The 21,440-nt window shown below is 40.0% G+C and overlaps 1 protein-coding gene across 1 annotated transcript in view; it reads right to left on the bottom strand.

Moving 5' to 3' along the window:
- Positions 1-14,432, bottom strand: part of LOC139711440 (uncharacterized) — a 57,533-nt gene extending 43,101 nt beyond the window's left edge. Inside the window, exons 1-2 of the mRNA XM_071623321.1 lie at positions 9,322-14,432; positions 1,076-1,340 (exon numbers count right to left, since the gene is read on the bottom strand). Of these exons, the coding sequence (XP_071479422.1) occupies positions 1,076-1,340; positions 9,322-14,432 (5,376 nt within the window). The remainder of the gene's footprint in view (positions 1-1,075; positions 1,341-9,321) is intronic.
- Between the last annotated feature and the right edge of the window lie 7,008 nt (positions 14,433-21,440).

The following is a 21,440-nucleotide window of genomic DNA, read 5'->3' on the forward strand; positions in this document are numbered from 1 at the left end:
TGATCATTGTGATAGCAAGATTAGAGGGAGTCATATTGGTTATGTAAATAATGGTCAAAGGTCATGTTTTAAAAGGCCACTGTTAAAGCCAGGATGGTTATAAACACTTAATTGTCATGTTTTATTTGTACGTGCCGAGGATCACTTGGACCCCGTTTACAGTGCGAGGCTCGGCCGCGTTCGGTGTAAACGCGCAAAAGGCCAAATGCGGGGCCAAAATTGGCCTCGCATTAGGCCACGCTCTGGAGGTGGTCTCGGCCGCGGCCGAGCCGCGGTCGCGCCCGGCCTTTTTCTCAGTGTAAGCGCAAACTGGGCTAAATGCGCGGCCAATTTTAGTCTGGCTTCCAAACCCTCGCCTGTACTATTTCGCTATTCAGGATATTAACTACTTCAACGTCGAAAACTAGTATAGTTTAAGGTGGTTTTGTCCTGCAAAGGATTTTCTCCTTCGACAAAGGCCTTTGCCCGAACGGCGACTTCGTCGCCACGGAATTCAGTTGGCAAAGGATCTGAAAACCAGACAATACCAAATTGCGTTTGTTTAAAAGGGTAGAGCGCCACTACGACAAAATATTGAAAGGTTCGAATCAAAAGCGCGGCCGAGCCCGGCAGTGTAAACGGACTAAATTGCGGGGCTCGGCCTCGCAATTGAGGTTGTCCTTGATTGCAGCTCGGCCGCGGCTCGGCCCAGCCCCGCACCGTAAACGGGGTCTAAGTTTATGCACTGTAAGTACTCAAAAAGTCCGTAAATCGACTTAGTCGCACACGCACAGAATTTCCACTTAGTTTGTGTGACAGAAAAACAAATGTGATCTGAATAATGTAGGCCCAAAAAAGTTCAACTAAGTATCTCATTAGAACTTCAAGGTTCTGTATTACATTCTTTTCTTTGTCGATCACGGATGACCGACATCTGATGACCCCAAGCGTATCACCTAACTCGTCTTCAGTGTGACGAGTTTCATATCTCGTTCCTCTTTGAAATTACATACCAGAACATATGCTTCGATCAACTATATACCATAAATAGGAGGACTACCATAGACGCTAGGGTTGGAAGGCCTTGCTAACTCACCATGTGTTGATAAGCTGCCATCTGGTTCCCCCTCTCATCCCCAGCAGGGTCCCTGATTGCCACCCCACCATGACCAGCATGGGGTGTGGAGGTGAGCTGGAGCTGGGGCTGGGGTGTGGGGTGTACCTTCTGGTGCTGACCGTGAAGGGGTCCGTGTAAGTGTCCATGTGGGGGTCCGTGCCGGAGCTCGGCATAGCTTTCTGGCTGGATCGTGGCGGCCGCTCCCCCCCTGCCTTGGGCACTGTCAGTCATCACCTGCTTCATACTGTTCACACACACAAAAAAAATTAAATATAAATGAATCAGAATGAGGTCACAGCAAAACAAACTACTGCATAAGTGAATATTTTTGGGCGAGTAATTTTTTTTTTTGCAATCTGATGAGTAAGATGAATTTTGCATGTTTTTAATTCTGCGGAATCAAGACTTTACATGGTGATACATATAACAAGCTAAAAAATTTGCTTGTTTTTGAATTCGTGCTAGTTTCTGGTCACACGATAAATGTGCAAAAATTTCCACACCACGAAAGAGTCCACTTCAACAGTAGATTGAGATACCATTTTACTAGCCCTATCTTGGTGGCATGTTTCTTATGCTGAGAAGACAGGGCGGTGAGTTAGCTCAGACAGTAGCACATCTTCGTCAGGTCCCCAGTTTGATTCCCGGGTCCCATTATATTGATGATGACTGGCGGGGGAGGGAACATACCGAATGTTCCACCCGAAGGGTTTGAAATGCTATTGAGGGAAATAGCATTTCAAATCCTGAGGGTGGAACGTTTGGTACATGTTCCCAACAACAAAAGTCATCATCTGTTATGTCATATTGGTTAGTCAAATCTGCTTTTTCACATTGTATGGAATAGGCAAATTTATCCTATTGATTGCAAGAAAATATGATCGTTCAATCGTTTGGTATCATTTGTCATTTGTTACTTGAAAATGTTTTCCCATGGGAGAACATTACAAAAATGTTTTGTCCATGAGCGAACATAACTAATGTGTCTCCATCACGTGACTGTCTTTAGCCAATTACTAACTGGTATTTGACTAACCCATTTAATATTGAGCAATGTTGCGTGTAATCATACCCTCCACTCTAGTAAGATTTAAAACACTCTGTCCCCTGGATAGGACATAAAATGGAGGTGCCATGTGTGAGAGAGTAACAGCTCATGCACGTAAACGATCCTGCTTCACTTATTTATCGCAAAGAGCAGGGTGTTTAACCCGGTGAAGTGGTCCCGCCTTACATCCAACTGGACCCCATGGAAGACCAGCTATTGCAGCTGAATATGGGCTATCCAGCCATCTTCTCAGATGGAAATGAAACAAGCAAACAAACAAACAAACAGACAATGCTGAGAAGACATATTAATTTGTCTGTATCAAGACACACTGGAATATTTTGTACACTGAAAGTTGCTCATATTGGTATCAAGGACAAAGAGTTAGTACTCCTCATGTTCTCTGGCCCACAGTTCTTCCAGATGGCTAGATGCTAGATCCAGTTTACACCTCTCCTTTTGAGACATCTGATTGCCTGTACGCAGAAAATGCTTTTATTCTATTAAGTCTTTGTTGCTGATCATGATGCCTCTGAAACTGCAAATTATTATAGTGAAGTATGAGGTTCGATGAAGAATAATCCTGAATATGAATACAACATCAATAGTAATATTTCCAGTACACGCTGTCACCATAATCGACAAATTGACAATAAAAGCAAGTAGCTGCCTGCAGATATGGTTATCAATCTGAAGATGATAATAATATAGGCAATACTGATTGATATTGCACATTGTACATGCTGCAAGACTGGTATTGGTGCTATTTTCCATTAATCCATGTTCAATGGCAACTGGACTGAAACAATGAGAAAAAACAGAGACCTGGTGAAAAGAGAAAAAGCAATCAGGTACCCAAACCTACAGTATACAATGGACACATCATTCAAACTCCAATTCATTTTTACAAGCAATTTTCATGATTGGGTTAGGAATGGAAAGGGAAAAAGAAAAGGGAAAAAATGAATTATTTAAAGGATGTTGGATTAATATCATGACATTTGAAATGCACCTAAGAAATAGATATTGAAGTTTTCCATGCTTCTATTTGTGAATGCTTGTGTGTCATATTTTGCAAATATGAAGCTTATAACATGTTTCTGACAAAGCAGTGATGGCAATAATGCATGAAAATTAAAGTCGATTCTCATCTGCCTTCCATAAGAGAAATTATCTTCCTTTTTTGAACATTCAGAAATAATACCACCAACATTCCACTCTAAAACTCAACATTGCTTGTTATTACAATCTTACAAATAACTGATGCCAATGTTAGATTTTGTAATTCTAAAACTCATGTTTAAAACACTCAAATAAAGATACCTGTATTTTGTGAAGGAATGTTATGTGCAAGCAAAATGGAGACTTTTGATGCCATGATATTATCACCTCATTTGATCTGTAGTCATCACTCTTAAAACTATCATTACTTATTACTGAAAACTGGGGAAATTTGTTCTTCCAGAACATCTCTGCTGGGTTTTTTTTTTGTGTGTGTGTTTTGTTTTGTTTTGTTTTGTTTTTGTTTTTGTTTTTTTTTTTGGGGGGGGGGGGTGGGGGGCAAATATTCATGAAATTCTTTCTGTTGCATTCCTTTCATTTCTTTTGACTTTTCCCTTTAATTGGGAAATTCAGATACCCAGCGATAATGAGTGAACTTGTGGCAATCCAGGGCAGACTACAAAGTTCAAGCTTGCTTGCTGACGTCTGAAGTCATGCGCCAGTCTATGCTTTATTTCGCCTGAAGTAGGTCTGGTCGGTACACCCCAGATTTTTATCTTCTCAGCATGCCCGGATTCTCCAACATCATGAACATGCTCAAAGAATTCCCATTGTGCTTTAAAGGTTAGTTAAATATTTGAAAGCTGTAAACACAATGTATAATACATGTGTATGTGTGTGTGTGTAAATAAACATATGTATTCACATACATACATGTATACACATACATATGTTTATATTTGATGGCAGATAGCTAAACACTGCCTATACATTTGACATTTACATGTTCATCTCAAAGGCATGATGAAACATGCAAAAAAGACAACATTTTGGAGAGAAAAAAAGGTGTCAAATTAGATAAGGCTTACAATTACAAAGTATTCAACCTAATTCCTAGTGCTCTTCATACCTTGTCTCAAATCTGACATGTTTTTTTTTTTCATTTTTTTTGTTGGCCAATTTTTGTTTGCACGCACAGTTACACCACACAAGAAACAGCAAATTAAGTTTACGAACATAACAAACACATGGCCACAAACATGCAGACACCTTCACTGACAAGAGCATGAACACACAAATACAATTTTTCTCAGTGCAAGGTTTTCACCAAAGACAGACCTTTACTGGACTTTGATACCTGTGGCCGATCTATGCTTACATCAGTAAAGTATGAATGTGGCTCACTTTTCTTCCTGTATCCTATGTTCCTCCTGTAATACGTCCACATCTACCAGAGATCATGGATTTCATAGAATAGTCACTCAGCTAAACTTCTAGCTAGATTTCTGCAGCGGCCCATGTTACTTGATCTTACATTAGCATGAAGTTATGCACATGATGCAACCTCCTTCTTTCACAACAACAACAACAAATGTTTAATAAATGTTTAAAAAATGCACAGTGTATTTTGGGGTGGTTTGAGAGAGGGTAGGAGTGGTTGGCAAATGCTTTAGACATTGGTTCCATGACATTTGCTCTTGGCGACAATTGCTCTCATGATATATCTGAACAGTAAGCCAAACAAAATACTCACCAACAAGCATAACCACTACCCTAATCCTAATCTGCACAAACTAAACCTAGAACCCTATCACAACCCTAACCCTAACCCCAAATCCTTGGATAAAATTAGACCGGAGTAATTGTCGCAGGAGCAAATGTCATGTCACCTTAGACATCGATTCATGAGCAGAATAAAGAAAATTAATTTTGAAGCATTGCATCTGTTGAGTAAATCCTGTGAAGGATTTAACTAAATGTAGTTGTTCTTTTTTTTCTATTACTATTATCTGCTAAACAAAGCCAAATTCTGCTCAAGAGAAGCAGTTCTGAGTGCTAAGTAGTATGTTTCTTTCTTAAAAATGGATTGTTCTTTTTGTTCAGATAACATGAAATAATTGAGGATTAAAACACTATCTTGTCCCTGGCTGTCAAAGGACTAATGCCTGATACTCCTTGATATCTACTGCAGAAGAATATGGCTGCTAGTTCAGACATGGATTTTTTTTTTTTTTTTTGGGGGGGGGTGAATATCTTTTAAAAATACTAATAATATTCAAAAATTGCTAGAATCAGACCAGTAGCATTGTTTTGTGTGCTACTGTAGTCTCTGATATTGTGTGAATATGCAAATGCTGAATTCTATTGGCAGCTGTACATTGCTCATTGTCATGCCAAACCTTCTGAGAATACAGTGGCAGTTGTGTACTCTGTTTAATACTCAATAACTTCCCAATTGAGTGAAGTGTTTTACAGGCTACTGGCAGTCGGTTTACTTCAGAAAAGAACTCTACAAGAGAACAGAGCAACAAAAATAACAAATAAATATCCAAATATTGTCAGCTGAGAACCAGAAGGGGGCTATTGCATTCTAAGATTTGATTGTAAATAAAAAACGAAACAATCAATTTTCATAAAATAGAAAAAAATGTTTCACTAAGAATATATACACACTGTTCCAAATATAGGGTAATTAGAGCACCTTTGTGGTTTTATTTTTTTATTTAATTTAATGAAAATTAAAAAAATAAATAAATAAATAAAGTTGACACTTAATGTAGTGGAGATCCAGCTCTACAACATAATACCAATAACTCAATACCACCCAAAATTGCAATAAAGCCCTTCTGGTTCTAGCAGACGATATATGTATTCAAAAACTGAAAACCTGTTGCTCTGTCAAGTTTTTCTCCATGCATCACAAAAAAAAACCCTGCAGGCTTCAGTTTGAATGATTTTACTCTATGCCTATTCACCAGCCACTGGGGAATGGGGGAAGTCAGAAAAGCACTCCTTTCAATTTCCACCACATCTTTTGAAGGTCTTGCATCAAACTGACACATCACAAGTACATTTTTTTTTATACAGTCTTCCACATGTTGGAAAGACCTTGAAAATATCATGCCTGCTGCAAAATTCCAAATTCCCACTTTGACCCTATCTCAAACAAATTTGTATTGACTCTGCTGGTGGCTCGTACAATGAGTCTTGCATCATTCATACACGAGGAGAAAAACACTCGTGGCTTGGCATTTTCCATCTTCTGCGAGAGGCTAGAAAGGAGAAGCTTTCTCGCTCCTCTGAGGACGACAACAATTGGTGGAATGCGGAGACGCCCATTTAAGTCTCTGCAAATTGAGTTGTCGAGCGAGCATGAGGGAGTCGGAGCAATCACCATGGTGATGTCGGTGAATTCATTTTGAAATGACATCTGAATTACAGTACAATCTTGATGTTACACACTATGGCAGGTTGAGGGTTTACCATTTCTGAAATCAACCAGTGGTTTAAAAAAAAAATGTCTTCTGTGTTGTATCACCTCCATCTTTCCTTCTTGTTCCGGTTTTATATTCATTAGATTCACACATTTACTTCACAATGATATCTAAAATTATATTTCCATCATAATCAGCAGAACACACAGGGCAGGGAATAACTGTCAATGTCATAAACTGTTAACCCAGTACCTCAGTCAGGTCTCTGATGGTATGAGTCACCATCTAATTAATCACAACGATGTAAAAACTCTAGAAAGGACAGAGTGAACAGTAGGCACAGTGGATCCAACGTTTTCTTATACACATAGAGTGTGTAGACAGGTGATACAACTGATACTATAAGTTTATAGAGCAGTATTTATGATATTTATCTGAATATCCATAGCACACTGGTTAGTCTCTAGTCTCCTCAAAAGAGAAGGAGCATATCTATTATGTCAATGATGTGTACACCCCAGTAATCTCGTTCTTCAGATATTAAAAGTGGAATTGCAATACATGAACTGCATATCATTCAGCTTTTTCTGTACCAATTTTATAGAATAATGCAAATAGTACATATTCAAAATACAGAATTGTCAGAAATGTTGCGATAGACACACTCAACTGTACTCAAATAAAACATAATAAAAGCAAAGGATCTTTGTACGAATTGCACTAGTTATCTTGCTTTGTAGTAATTCCAAAACTTCAATGCTGTTTGAAAAAAAAAAGGAATTTCGGCATGGTACATAGGTATTATTGTATGAAAGCACAAATACCGTTACTAGACTGGAGAGAAAATCTATACACTGATGAAATGAAAAATAAAAAACAAAAAAGAGAGTATATATACGTATGTTGATGCAAAGGTGAATCTAAGAAGCAAACACAAATGATAACAAACATACACACACACAAAAAGTTAATACAGATCACAATTCACAGTTACTTAAGTTACTAAATGTATGGCAAAAGGATTTTGAACTGTCCTTCTTTACAGGGAATATATCACATGTTGAAGAAGAATCCACCAACCAAAAGCTTGTCAAAACAACTCATAGTAAACACGCCTTCCACAGATGTGCCATGAACTACTGTAGTTTGGGCTTTATTCTCCCTCCATCCTTGATGTGGAATAAAAAAAATATATAAATATAAAAGCAGATTTGAAAAAGAAAAGATGGCACTCCTTTTCACTCTAGAGGGTTCACTTGTTCATCACTTTATCATGATATTCTCCACGACAACAGAGCAGTGAAAGGTATCAAGGTTGCAAGTATATGAGTATTTAACAACGTGACAATATAAAAGGCTCTGTCTCTATCGCACTACCGTCTTGCTTAAAGGTCATTTCCTCTCACTCCTTGACATTCACTTACATGCACACAGAAGATATATGTGTGTGTATATATATATCTATATCTATCTATCCATATATATATATTTATATATATATATATATAATATGTATATATATGTGTGTATATATACATATACACACACATATGCACACCTCCAATACACACTTGAACACCTTCGTTTGCTGGCTTATTTGCCAATGATAATCCTTCCACAAATTTTTTAAAAAGTATCCTGGATCCAGACGGTTATCTCGATCACTATCAAAATATACTCATCTGTTGTTGTTGTTGTTGTTGTTGTTTTTTTTTTTTGTGTGTGTGTGTGTGTGTGTGTGTGTGTCATCATTAACTTTTCCTGTAAGTTTAATCCAAATCCATTTACCACTTTCTGAGTTATTTTGTAAAACAGACAGATAGACAAACATACAAACCAATGCCAGCAAAAACATAACCTTTTTGGCTAAGATAATCACGTTGCTGTAAAAAGTTACACAATACATGACCAAATCACAAAGGATAAAAAGAAAATGTGCTTGCATACACACATTCATATGACATGTACAGTCCAACTCTCTTATCCGATCATGTCAGGACTGGCTCCCATTTGGAGGGATATTGGAGAAACAATGTTTATGTATGTGTACATGTAGCTGCCAGCCCAGTGGTTGCTCGGTAGGTAGCGTGTGCCGTTACAGTGGTGTACTCTACGGTGGCCTGTAAATATTTTTTTCTTTTTTTTTCTCCTGGAAATTGAAAGATCTTTCAATGTAAAATTCATAACAAGCTTCTGTTGGAAATATCACAACTAAATCAAGTGAGGTCTTTTTTTTTCATCTTCACTGCGTGAACACATTCTGATGATCGAGAAGTCTGCATAAGAGATGGTCAAATAATCAATGTTGGAGTGTATTCATGTTTGGAAAGGGAGAATTGGTACATGGGACTTGCAGTTTTGAGTGTGTTGAGGGCTGTACAAGAATATATTCATGCCAGTATAGGATTTCAGATTCATTGCCTTGCACTGTTTAAGATGTATAAGTCACTAAACACACATTTCTTTTAATGTGTTCTGCCATGTTGTCTTTTACATGTTGTCTTTTCCTGTGTTTTGTTCTATTCTTTTTGTATGGTTTAAAAAAAAACAACAACATAATTGAACTCTTTCTTACTGCTTTGAAATATCCTGCATGTGAAAAGAACACTGGTCATTAATTCCTCAAGGACACATCTTTAACCACACACATCTTATCCATATACTACTCTAGGCTGTGCAATGGTTTAATTTAGCCTGTTTACCATTATGGTGACAACAAGAAACAGAAAAAGTCCAAATACCTCAATTTCTGAAGACTTTTTGATCCATCACTTGAAATGCAGCCATTGTCATCTTTCTCTGGAGCAAACACAGTTTGCACAAGCTGATAAGATTGACCGTCAGGTACTCCCATGCCCTGAAGATTTGTGATGATCGTTTCAGCCTTGTCGCAGAGTTCATCAAAAGATGGCATGTACTCAAGGCGAGCTGGAGACATGGGACTGCGACCGACTGAAGACGGACTGATGCTGGACCCCGACTGGCTGTCTACATCTGGTTGCTCGGGCAACTGGAGGAATATCTCGGAGCGGTACTTGGATCGAGGCGAGTTCGGTGCTGGCAGCACATCACTCTGCTCCTGCTCGTGGATGGGTGAGGTCTGGAGGGACAAACTGCTCAACTCCACAGTCACCTTGGATGGTGGAGTTGATGGGGCAAGGTGGATGGTGGGTGACACACTGATTCTCTTGTTTTGTGAGGGTACAGGTGAATCCCCTATCCTGATGGATGGGGATAAGGGTGGACTCTTTGTGGTGGGGGAGAGAGGGGAAGAGAAGAAGGCACCGAGTGAAGGGAATGTCGAGACAAACGAGAAGGGGGAAAGAGGAGGGGACCGCTTCGAATTGTGTGAAAGCTGTGGGGTAAGTTTCTGGTAGGGTGACCCAGGAGGTACTGCCAAGGCTTCTGATGACCTCTCAGATGAAGTGCTCCTGTGAAGTGTATTTTGACTCATGAAATCCATAGACTCAGGCCTAAATGCAGCCAGTTGATCAGGTTTACTGAGATCATGCACTTCGGCATCCACTTCCTCTTCAGTCTGGCACCGATTAACCACTATAAAGCAGCTGTTTCTTCTATCTAAGCACTTCGAGTTTTCTGCATTATCTTCCACAGTGCCAATAGCTGGTCTGTTATCTCCTTCCACACTGCCTGCACAAACTTGAGATGTTACAGAAAGTGAAGTTGGCCGTTTTTCCCAGGAATGTTTTGGCCTATTTGGCTGCCTCCACTTTTGCAAGGAGTCAGCGTCATCATTTTCTTTTCCCTTGGTCTGTTTTTGAGAAACAGAATGGACATGGACATCACTGTCATTACTCAATGTGCGCTCAAAGGAGGAGAACTCATGTGAGGGTTTTGTTTCAATGGTTGACTGGGTGTTCCTCTTGTGCAGTGTACTCTGACCAATCAGCAGCCTGGATCCACTCCTGCTAGATCTGGCAAAGAGGCTCCTGCGTCGCTGGAGGGGCATGCGTCTGTCTTCCTTTTTGTCTTTTTCCTCATCATCTGCTAAGGATAAACTCTCACTGTCATTCAGCACATGGAAAGCTTGAATTGACTTGACATCAGCCACAGTCATGTCAGAGAAAGACATATCAGATGTAAGCTCTTCCGAGACCTTGCCCAAATCAACAAGGAGGTTGTCGCCAGTCACACTCATGACGGCATCATTGAAGTCCGATGAGACGGAATTCATTCTTGCCTCTATTCCTTCACGGACATTGTCATGGCTCTGCTTCCGCAGCAAGAGTTCATTTGGTGCAGAACGCGTCCTCTCCACATTGCGGTGCATCGGCTGTTTTCCACTCCCTGCACTCACCTGTCTGCTCACACGTGGCACCTCTGGCTTTAGGGAGTATCTCTTTTGCAATTCCTGAGTATATCTCCTGCTGGAGGAATGTCTCTCCACATCACAAAATTTACAGGACCCCTTCCCTCCATCTTTGTCAGACATTTGAGTGTCTCTGCACAGGTGTCGTTCTTTGACCATCTTTTCTAATTTCACCACTGCAAGGTGTAATGTTTCAGCTACTGTGAGATGTTTCCTTGCTCTCTCCTTTTCAAGAGCGCTTCTCAAGAGGGCCTCATACTGCCGTCCTATTTCAGAGCTCACAACACTTGCCCTGATTTTGGGCACGTCCGGAAAGTCAGGCTCTGATTTCCTGAGCTGAAAGATGCCACTGCTTGCAGTGGAAACCTGTTGCACTGTATAATCGCGAGATTGATTTGAGTAGGCTGATCCCGTCTGAGACGAATCGAAGCCTGGGTCGTCGGCTGTGTCTTCCTGATCAGACTGATCGACTTTTGGCTGCAGCTTGGTAGAACTTAGCTGTGCACCAGCAGTGCCCGTGTGACTGTCACTTGAAAGTAGGATCTTGTATCTTCGTCGTCTAGCACCATCCATCTTGCTCTCCTGGGAACTGCGTGAATTATTGCTCCCTGATTGTCCCCCGGAGCCATTGTCATCTTGTGACCCTGTGCTGCGGTTTTGATGTATCATTTGTAGTTCCTTCGAGTCAGGGGTATCATCAGAATTCTTTTTGCTGCATCTTTTTGAAACTTTACCCTTAATATCGACGGTGTTTTCAAACTTGTGTGATGTAACTGCATTCACATTATCAACACACTGTGATGCACCTTCCACTGCATACTTTCTGCTGCTGTCTTCATTATAGGAATCTGATACTGCTGCCTGATTGTACTGTGTTCTGTTTGTCATTTTGCCTCTCTTATGTGTATTTTTCACAGTGCTCATACTGGAGTCACTGTCAAGATGAGCATCTGTCTCACTCTTGTTGTGACACAAATCATTATCATCACTTGTTTGCACTTCTGAGGTCCTGATGTGTTGGTCAAAGTCTCGACTTCCAAACTCATCACTGTTATTGCCACTTGATTTCTTGCCGATGGGCGGATGGTGTGGCCTCATATTCTCAATATTTGAGCTAGTGGACAGTTCAGAGTACTGCGTGTTAACTGTCCCTGTAGATGAAGTTTCATCCTCTGTGCTCAAGGCACTACTTCTGACTTCTACCTGCATGCTGTCTGGAGCTAATATTATCATAGGCCTGGTGTCGTGATCAGAAGCTGCCTTGGACTTATCGCTGCCAAAGGAACTCTCCAGGGAGCGAAGCTTGGACCCTGGTCCTGCACAAAGCGGAGATAGAAGTGGAGACATGAGGCTGGGACTGGTCTGCACGGCTGCATTGACATCGATGGCCGTCGCAGCATCCACTTTCCTCTTTTCGCTTGATATAAAAACATCATCATTATCATCCTCATTGTCCTTTTCATCCACCTCGATAACAGTCTGACAGAATGCCTCCTGCATGGAGGTCCATGAAGGTCTAATTCCTGACCTGCCAGGGGGACCTGACTTTCTACCCTTCTGAGAAATAGGTCTATCCTTGCCCAGGTCCCTGTTATTCTTCGTATTCAGAGCAACATGCACGTCACATACCGTCTGCTTTCCGCATCTTTGCTCTGGATGATCAATGGCTGATAAATCTGTACCTGATTTCCCTTTGTTCATATCTATGTGAGACGTGCTCCTTGTTTCATCCATTTGCTTTTCTTTATCCCTTTGTATTTTAGTGCCACCATTTTGCTCGTCTGATTTTCTCATACTTCCAGATTGCTTGTCATTATTTCTCAGTGCATTGCATATCATTCCTATACCGTCGTCTCCGCTTGCACTGGCACGCGGTGAGATCTGAGGGCTCCCTTCATTGGAGGGCTCATTTCCGATCCCTGAGTCCTTGGAGTCTATCATAGTTTTAATAACATTCAAATACTGTTCCATATTGAGCAGATTTTTCTTTGCTTCTTGCAGGTCAGCGATAGCATCATCCTTTGACTGCTGCTTGTGCATGTTATAGGACTTTGCCTCAGCCAGTTCCAAACTGGCTTGTTCAGTGACTATCTTGAGAGGTGGTACCAATGGACAGTCTTTTCCAACATCAATGCTCATTGACATTTGGGTCATGAATGAATCATTGATACTCTGGGGCTTTGACCTTTGACCCTCATCTTCTTCTGGCAAAGTTTCCAGGGAGATTGGCAAGGAGCTTTGGCGATTGATAAATTTGCGCCGGCGTTCCCTGGCGCTGCCACGCTCGCTTGGTCTGAGCTGGTTGAACTTTCTCCCAGAGGGCAAGCTCTGGCGCCGCTGAAGTTCAGGAGTACTACAGGGACTAGAATTTGAACTACTCTGTTGTGAGGAATGCTGTCTCAAGAGATGAGAGCTGAAGCTGCCAACAGTTGCCGCCTTCTTGAATCTCCTCCTCATCATGTTCAACTTTTCTAATTGTTTCTGCTTCTCACTAGGCTGAGGAACAGGGGCCACTTTGCCTGCATCCCTTTTTGGTTCTGCGACAAGCTTTGGTTTTGCTTGATTTGCTTGATACTCTTGTTCCTTCTGCTCCTGGATAGGTGAGGGAGGTGACACCCTCGGCTTGGGGGTAATCTTGAAGTCCTCCATGCTGTCAGTTTCTGAAGGTTGTCGGCTGAGAGAGGCGTTATTTGGACCTCTTTGGGTGCGCTGCCCCCCAGAGAGCATGTTATTCAGCTCCCCAATTCTGCGTTTGATGATGTTGTCCCTCCAGGACTGCATGAAGCGTTCTGGAATCCCAAAATCCACTGCACCAAAGCCTAGGGTCATGAGCATGTTCTCTGCAGGAGTCCACGGCATTCCAAACCCTCCAGCCCCTGGAAACTGAGGGAATCCACTATCGAGGCTAGCTGTTCGTGTGAATGTCTGGAGTGGCGACATGCTGCGATATGTCATTGGGGATGTTTCAGCATCCAAACGATCCATGCTATCCATTCTTACGGATGCTGTGTCCGCCTTTGAGCTGCTCTCTGTTTTTGGGGAGAGTCTCAGCTTTCCATCCTTCTCAGTATTTTGGTTTGGGGGCTGAACATACGACTGGTTGACCCACTTTGCCACACTGGCATTGACACCACCAGGCTTGTCTCCTTCCTGATTACCTTCATCATGCTCCACTACAAGGGGACCAGGTGACTCAAGATCTCCAGGACTATGTGGGTAGCTGTAGGAAGTGGCTCTCGATGAAGAATCCGTGGACCCCGGAGACTGGAGCTCGGGGTGCAGGACCCGTGGATCAAGAGGATGTGGATGTGATTGGTAGGCTGAGAATGCTGGTGGGTTGTTACTGGCATACTGAACGGTGAGCCCATGGTCTAGGCTTCCAGTGGAGCTCCCGCCGATGCTTTCGAGCCGACTGGGGCAGCTGCTTCCCTCGAGAGATGTGAAGGTGGAGACCTGGTGGCTGTTCAGGCTCTCTACCTCCTCGTAAGTGGAGACGGACTCTTGCCTGCGCATCGCCCACATGATGGAGGGATCAGCTGGGGAGTAACAGTAGGGCTAACGGGTTCTCAGATCCCCCAAGACCAGATTTCACTCACTGCACCCCCTTTCCCTGCAACAAGTGGAGAGATCAAAGAGGAAGATAGTGACGACACAGTGCAACTCCCTTAATGGGTCTGGCGGGTCAAACTAACCTCAAATTCTACAAGGCAAAGATGCATAATCAAGATATCACTGGTAATGTCACATATCTATGAATTTGTTTGGTCTGGTCAAAGACAACAAAACAGAAGGGTACATCATAAAGACATTTCACATGGCCTATAATCAACTGCAATATTGCATGTCTTGCAAACATGTTGGATGAAGGAAACAAATATGTTCTTGTACGAATTGTAATATCTATTGAATGCACACAATATTATCAACACAATAGAGATGAGACATATATTGGTAGTGAAATGGTCTCGGATTGGTTTTATTGGAGGAAAAAAAGCTAAATACAGCACTATGTGTATGCATTTAGTGAAATATCACTTATTTTAAAAGGGAGATAAGCAGCCATTACTGAATACGCCAAATGAGAGTAAGGAAGAAAAAACAGAGATGCAGTGGTATGATGATGGACAATGCACCATAAACCTTGACTAAGACATAGATAATTCACTGTGGTATCCTTGATTTCTATCCTGCTGTATACCTTTCTATACTGTACTGTTCATAACACATAATATTCATATACATTGCCATAATATGTTAGTTGCCTTGTATTACAAGACACACACAGATGCACACACACACACACACACACACGTACACACACACACACACACACACACACACACACATACATTTATCTCAAGCACTTTGACAAACCCACATGACATAAGAAATTATGACATTATATTTTGGGGATAATATACAATGTTCTCTCATCAGGCCTTGAAATACATATATTCCATGAGCATTTTGAGCCCACTGTATTCACCATGGGACTCACAACACATCAATCAGCATCATTTCAGACATTTCCGATGGATTTTCCTTCAACTTTACTTGGTATAGTGCCTCGGTTGGAGGCGACATTAACTAAATCTACATACAAGCCTTCTGAGCAGGTTTCATGGTGAGCAAGCACCCAAATTTGATTGTGTCTAAGTGCCACTTTCCTAATGCAATATAAGTCTTGTCAGTCTTGTTCCATATTGTCTTGTCCACTTCTGTTTTATGTCTGCTATGCTGTCTTTTCAATGGGTTTCTGAACCTGTTTTTGTTTCAAACCTTTGGTTTTATTTTTCCCTGCTCTATGTGTTGTGGGTTTGGAATTCGAGCAAGTTGGGTATAATAGCACAGTTTACATAGCCAGGCAGCTGGTTGCATTGACAGTAGATCAGTATCTAGACGAGCACTCAAAGAGCACAGACTCCACCAAGCAGCTCATTTTCAATCATTTTGCCCTTATTTGCAAATGATAAAGAAGACTCAAATATGCGCAGCATGAACTCCCTCTTTTTTTGCCCCACTTGCCAATGATAATCCTTCAAAAACAAATTTTTTAAAGTATCCTGGATCCAGACAGTTAAGTGGATCGCTATAAAAATTTTAAATATCTGTTCCTTGTGTCATCACCAACTTTTCCTGAAGTTTCACCTAAATCCGTTCATAATTATTGAGTGATTTTGCAAACAGACAGATAGACAGACAAACCAATCATGGTAAAAACATTACCTCATTGGCTGAGGAAACTATCAACTTCTCCTCAGAATTGCGACGCTCACATTTCTCCATGTGATCTCTGTTTTGATCACGACAAATCATGTTTTAGTGTCATTCTGACGTGGAGTTCTCATGCACATAGGGGAAGCATAAGAATGGATAAAAAATGAAAAGATCATGACACAGACACATCCAAACAACTTCCAAGTTCACATAGCCTTGGCTTCACATGAACCACTCTAGAATTCATCGATATCAGTCAGCCCTTAGCATCAAACTAAAGAGAGAGAGAAAAAAAAAAGAGAGAGAGAGTAAAAGTGTTGTCGGGGTAGACTTTGCCGCTTGCTCTAACAAAAGTGGAAATTACATTGCGGATGGTAAAACTTGATTCATCTGAAATGTTCCGGAAATAATTCAAATTATTTCACGCTGATTAGACAGGACTTTAATGACAGAAATATATGGTGGCAAAAAAATCAACAAACAACCAGAAATGTCCAAAGAAAAATTTAAAAATGACAGCTTGTCCCTTGGGTTCCACGATAAAAAGAGAGAGATTGACAGAAGGGGAGAACTCCGGATGCCGTATCACATTCTAAACATCAGAAAGAAAGAGAGCGACAGAGTAGAGAGAGAGTAAAAGCTAGGGAAAGAATGATGAAGTGAAATATGGCAGACATACACAGTTATGTGGTGTGTAATAATGGAGGGAGAGGGGTATTTCCTTTATACGCTGTAGTATTGTCACTTAGAGTGCTCAGCTTTCTGGATGACTGGAAACACCCGGCAAATGTACTTTTTTTTTTTTATAAAACTGACCAATTAATCAATCAAAACATGACTTCAGTCAATCAAACCATGTGATTCCATTAGCACAGCAGAACAGTGCATCAAGAACGCAAGAGATTCTGCATTGTGATAAACGTTACCCAGAGTAAAGGTAGTTCATGAACATTTGTAATGCAAGCATACGCTTTTACACAGTGTGGTGCAAAGTCTCTATGTGTTTCATTGTTCCGGTCTCTTTCAAAATGTCTGACTTCTCATTTTGCACTTTCCAAAGAAACAAAAAAATAACTTGATTAAATCCCTTTTCAGGTATCTCCACAGCACAGTCCATACATTTTATTCATACTTATTTGTTTGTTCCATACCTTTTTTACCTTTCTTTCCCACAAGAAGTATAGTCCTAATTAAAGGGGAAAACAAAACATGTTTGATTTCTAATGATGTTGTACATCTTTCCACATGATGGATATCACCAGACACCTGATACATTCAAACAGCAAGATATGCCTGGTGTAGTGTAGAGATTTTCATTTTTTTAAATAAAAAATAATATAGTTTCAAGATGTCAATTGACCTATCCACAAATGGAGCAGGTATTTAGACATTCATACTATCCACTATTCCCTTTAAGAAGAAAAGAAAAATGAGGAAACACTGCCAAACAGAGATACTTTTATGAAGTGTTACATAAAACATATAAATGGGTTATGATTAATGAACACATTTTTTTATTTCATACAGCATTATAAAGAGCACAATATTTTCCCATTAAAACAAGTTTACTTCTGTACAGTGTCATGCAGAACATTCAATTCAACTAAAAGCATCATTTCATCAGTTGAGAATAAGAAGGGCGTTAAGTTGTCTCTAATACTATGTGTTAAGTGGCAACTTAACGCCCTTCTCATTCTCATCCAATGATTTATCTCCTTCAGTACCATACCATCACAACCTGACACCTGACACCTGAGAAAGCCATTTTCTAAACTAAAAGGAAGGGGTTTTAATGTTTGCAAATGCAAATTGAACAGATTATTTTTAATTGAACAGATAATTTAACAGATTATTCTTTTTCATACAGAATTATAAAGAGCACAATATTTTCCCATTAAAACAAGTTGACTTCTGTACAGTGTCATGCAGAACATTCAATTCAACTAAAACATCATTTCATCAGTTGAGAATAAGAAGGGCGTTAAGTTGTCTCTAACACTATGTGTTAAGTGGCAACTTAACGCCCTTCTCATTCTCATCCAATGATTTATCTCTTTCAGTACCATACCATTACAACCTGAGACCTGACACCTGAGAAAGCCATTTTCTAACCTAAAAGGAAGGGGTTTTAATGTTTGCGAATGCAATTGACTATTTGTAAACTAAACAACATCGATTTGTTGTTATACAAAAGAGAGCGATTGGACAGCTTGATTAAAATATGCCAGGGAAAACTTTGAAGAAAACAGAAAATTGGCTGATTTGTGAATGTCACAGCACAAAAAAAAAATAATGGTACCATGTTTCAATCACATAATACTGCTAGACAAAATGATAACAAAAGTATGACAGAACCATAGATGTCTAATTGTGATTGCCATCACAAGCAAACATTGCTTAGTGATCACCATCAGAAAAATATCATTGGACGGCATGATATAATGCAAAGCGAGAAATCGAGCTGTGAAAATTGTGATGGATAAGATGATAGGGATCCGTAAATGTTACAACAATTTGATGCTCAATGATAATGGTACTATTACCACTCCCTGGTGAGAAAGTCTGGTTAATGGAAATCATTCTAATAATACATGAAATCTGTCACAGTTTGCTGTATATCCTACAAGGTGGGAGTAAAATGTTCAAACATTACATGCATGATATTGAAGAGTGTATCCAGAAATCAACAGAGATTCCCCCTCCAGCCTCTATAGAGATTACATCTATAGCTTCAACCCCCTTTTCAGACAACAGATGAGTATGGGTAAGCACACACACACAGGCACACACAAGCACACACACACACATGCTGAAGCTGGTAAAATGTGGACCAGCTGATTATGTATATAGGCCTATTTCTTATCTCACATATTGGAGACTTGGAATCTCATAACAGACCATCAAAGATACCATGCACATCCATCCAACAGACACCAGACACCATCTAAGTGGAAACAAAGTGGAAACAAAATGGTGGCCTGTAGACCAAGAACGTATAGCACTCTTCAGAATCAGATTTAATGCCCTCCGTAGATGTGTATATACATATATATATATATATATATATATATACAGGCCTACACACATTCACACACACACACACACACACACACACACACACACACACACACACACACACACACACACACACACACACACACACACACACACTCGTTTTACTACCTGCAATGTAAACCTTTTTATTCCTGTTTCTTAAAAGACATTACCGGTATAAATGATATTGCCATTGGCATTGTGAAGAAGAATTCTATGAAGTGTTATGATATTCTTCTTATCAGATGGCATGACTGTTAATACCTAGAGAGGGGGGGGGGGGATTATTTGGAGGAAAGTAATCAACTGGTTGCAACCTTATTCAAGAAGAGATGCTGCCTATGCTGTGCCTGGGAATAACGGTAGGCATGCATGTTAGCAACCACCTGTTGGGTCATTACCAGTTTGATGGCTCTGGGGAACGTGACTCCCTGCACTCCAGAGCAATTAGCCAAGCCTCGTGGCACTCAGTCACATGTCCAACGTCGGAGATATGAGGAACTTCCCCTCTCAAGATCTTATAGTTTTCCGTTTTACAGGCTTTGTTCAAGGAGGGGGCATTGTTGTTACTGCTTTTCTCTTTCTACTTCTGAGTAATCTGATTATATCTTACTTAGTTTGATGTCTTCAATTTCCAAACACCAATATATTCATGTTTTCAAGTTCAATACAAGCAAAAAATTAAAGACATAAAACAGACTGAAATTGAGTGATATTGCATGAATACTTTACAGCACAAATCAACAAATTCAAGTAGTATTGATAATGAAAAAGATGGAAGAACATTATCCTCAGAAAATGCATTCTCTTGATGGCAGACTCCTATAACTAATAATGTTATACATGACCATTTCATTATAAACATAAAGCAAAAGATCTGAGAGAAGAAAATATGCCTCATGGAAACTTCAGGTTCTAGACTTCGGTCAGAAATCTGGCAAAAAGTCTTATGCATCTGTGTTAACCCACTCAATGTCACTGCTATCAACTACACATACAAAATGCATGTGGTAAAGCTGTCAATGGTATTTGTAGAGTCAATGTCAGCTTACGTTCATCACATCCACATCTTTAATTAATCTGATAAAGGAGTTTTCATATCTTACATGATAGGGATCAAATTTGGATAAAATTATCCATGCTTTCGATACTAAATCTACATCAAACATGTTAATCTATGTAGAATGGCATTTCAAACTGACTAAAACAAAACAAATCATAACCTATACTAAACTGAACTATGACAGTATAGTTTTGTATCTAAATGGGCAGGTTTAGCATAACAGGCTTCATGCCTTTAACATGAATATACATTCAACATTCATGCTCAATTGCACTGTTTATTCATTTCAGCTGACCAATAAAAGAACACTTCCTATGACTGGTTATCAACAAGTACATGACAAAGAGCTGAAAAAAAAGCTTTGTGTGTGAGCTAGAAAAAGAAAAAGAATCTAACAAGTTGGTTCCACAAAATGTATAAAGTAATCTAGTATGCATGGAAAAACAGTGATCTGTTAGTTGGCATATTCCAGTAGATTACTACAAACAATACATTCAGAGCGTTGTTCATAAGGAAAAATGGGTCACATTTGTTGTATAAATACCAAGTGGCTTATGAAAGCCACACAACCATAAATGAATGCCAGATCAAAAAGAAAAAAAAAAGAATCTCAGACTGAATGGCAATTATTTCCACAGCCCTGATCAGATCAAGTTTATTGAAATGCTGATGAGATGTAATTAATGTGACTTTTCACACAATGCAAAGTTTGACACCCACGTCATCCTTCGGTTAAATGTCCCTTCCCCTGAGCAAAGCTGCCAATTTGGCAGCCAGTGTCAAAGTTGCTATGACTAAAACACTGCTAACATTTAATAGAGCATATACAAGACTGATAATCAATGATATGAGCTAACTGCAAATCTCCCAGTGTAACCTGTACTCTGTAACTTTGTGCATTTTGTTTAACATGATTTTCCTTTTCTTGCTTTGAAATGATAACTTTAAACTTCCATTTTCATTTTTTTGACAACATCAAGGTTTATATCCTTTCAAAAAATGACATGTTTAACCCTTCTAGGAAGATATATGAATCTAATTTGTATTCTAACTTTGTCTTCTTTTTACAGAAACCTAATTCAAAAAATTGAAAACCAAAGAAGAAAGATGCTTGGGTGGCAAATGAGGCGACCAACAGTAAAAGGTCAAGTGACCCAGCCATGCATGTAGTTCAAGAGATCCACTATGCCGATAAC

Source organism: Diadema antillarum, unplaced genomic scaffold (genome assembly GCF_040938485.1).
Source record: "Diadema antillarum isolate AM-2024a unplaced genomic scaffold, OU_Dant_1.0 seq00001659_RagTag, whole genome shotgun sequence".
Lineage (NCBI taxonomy): Eukaryota > Metazoa > Echinodermata > Echinoidea > Diadematoida > Diadematidae > Diadema > Diadema antillarum.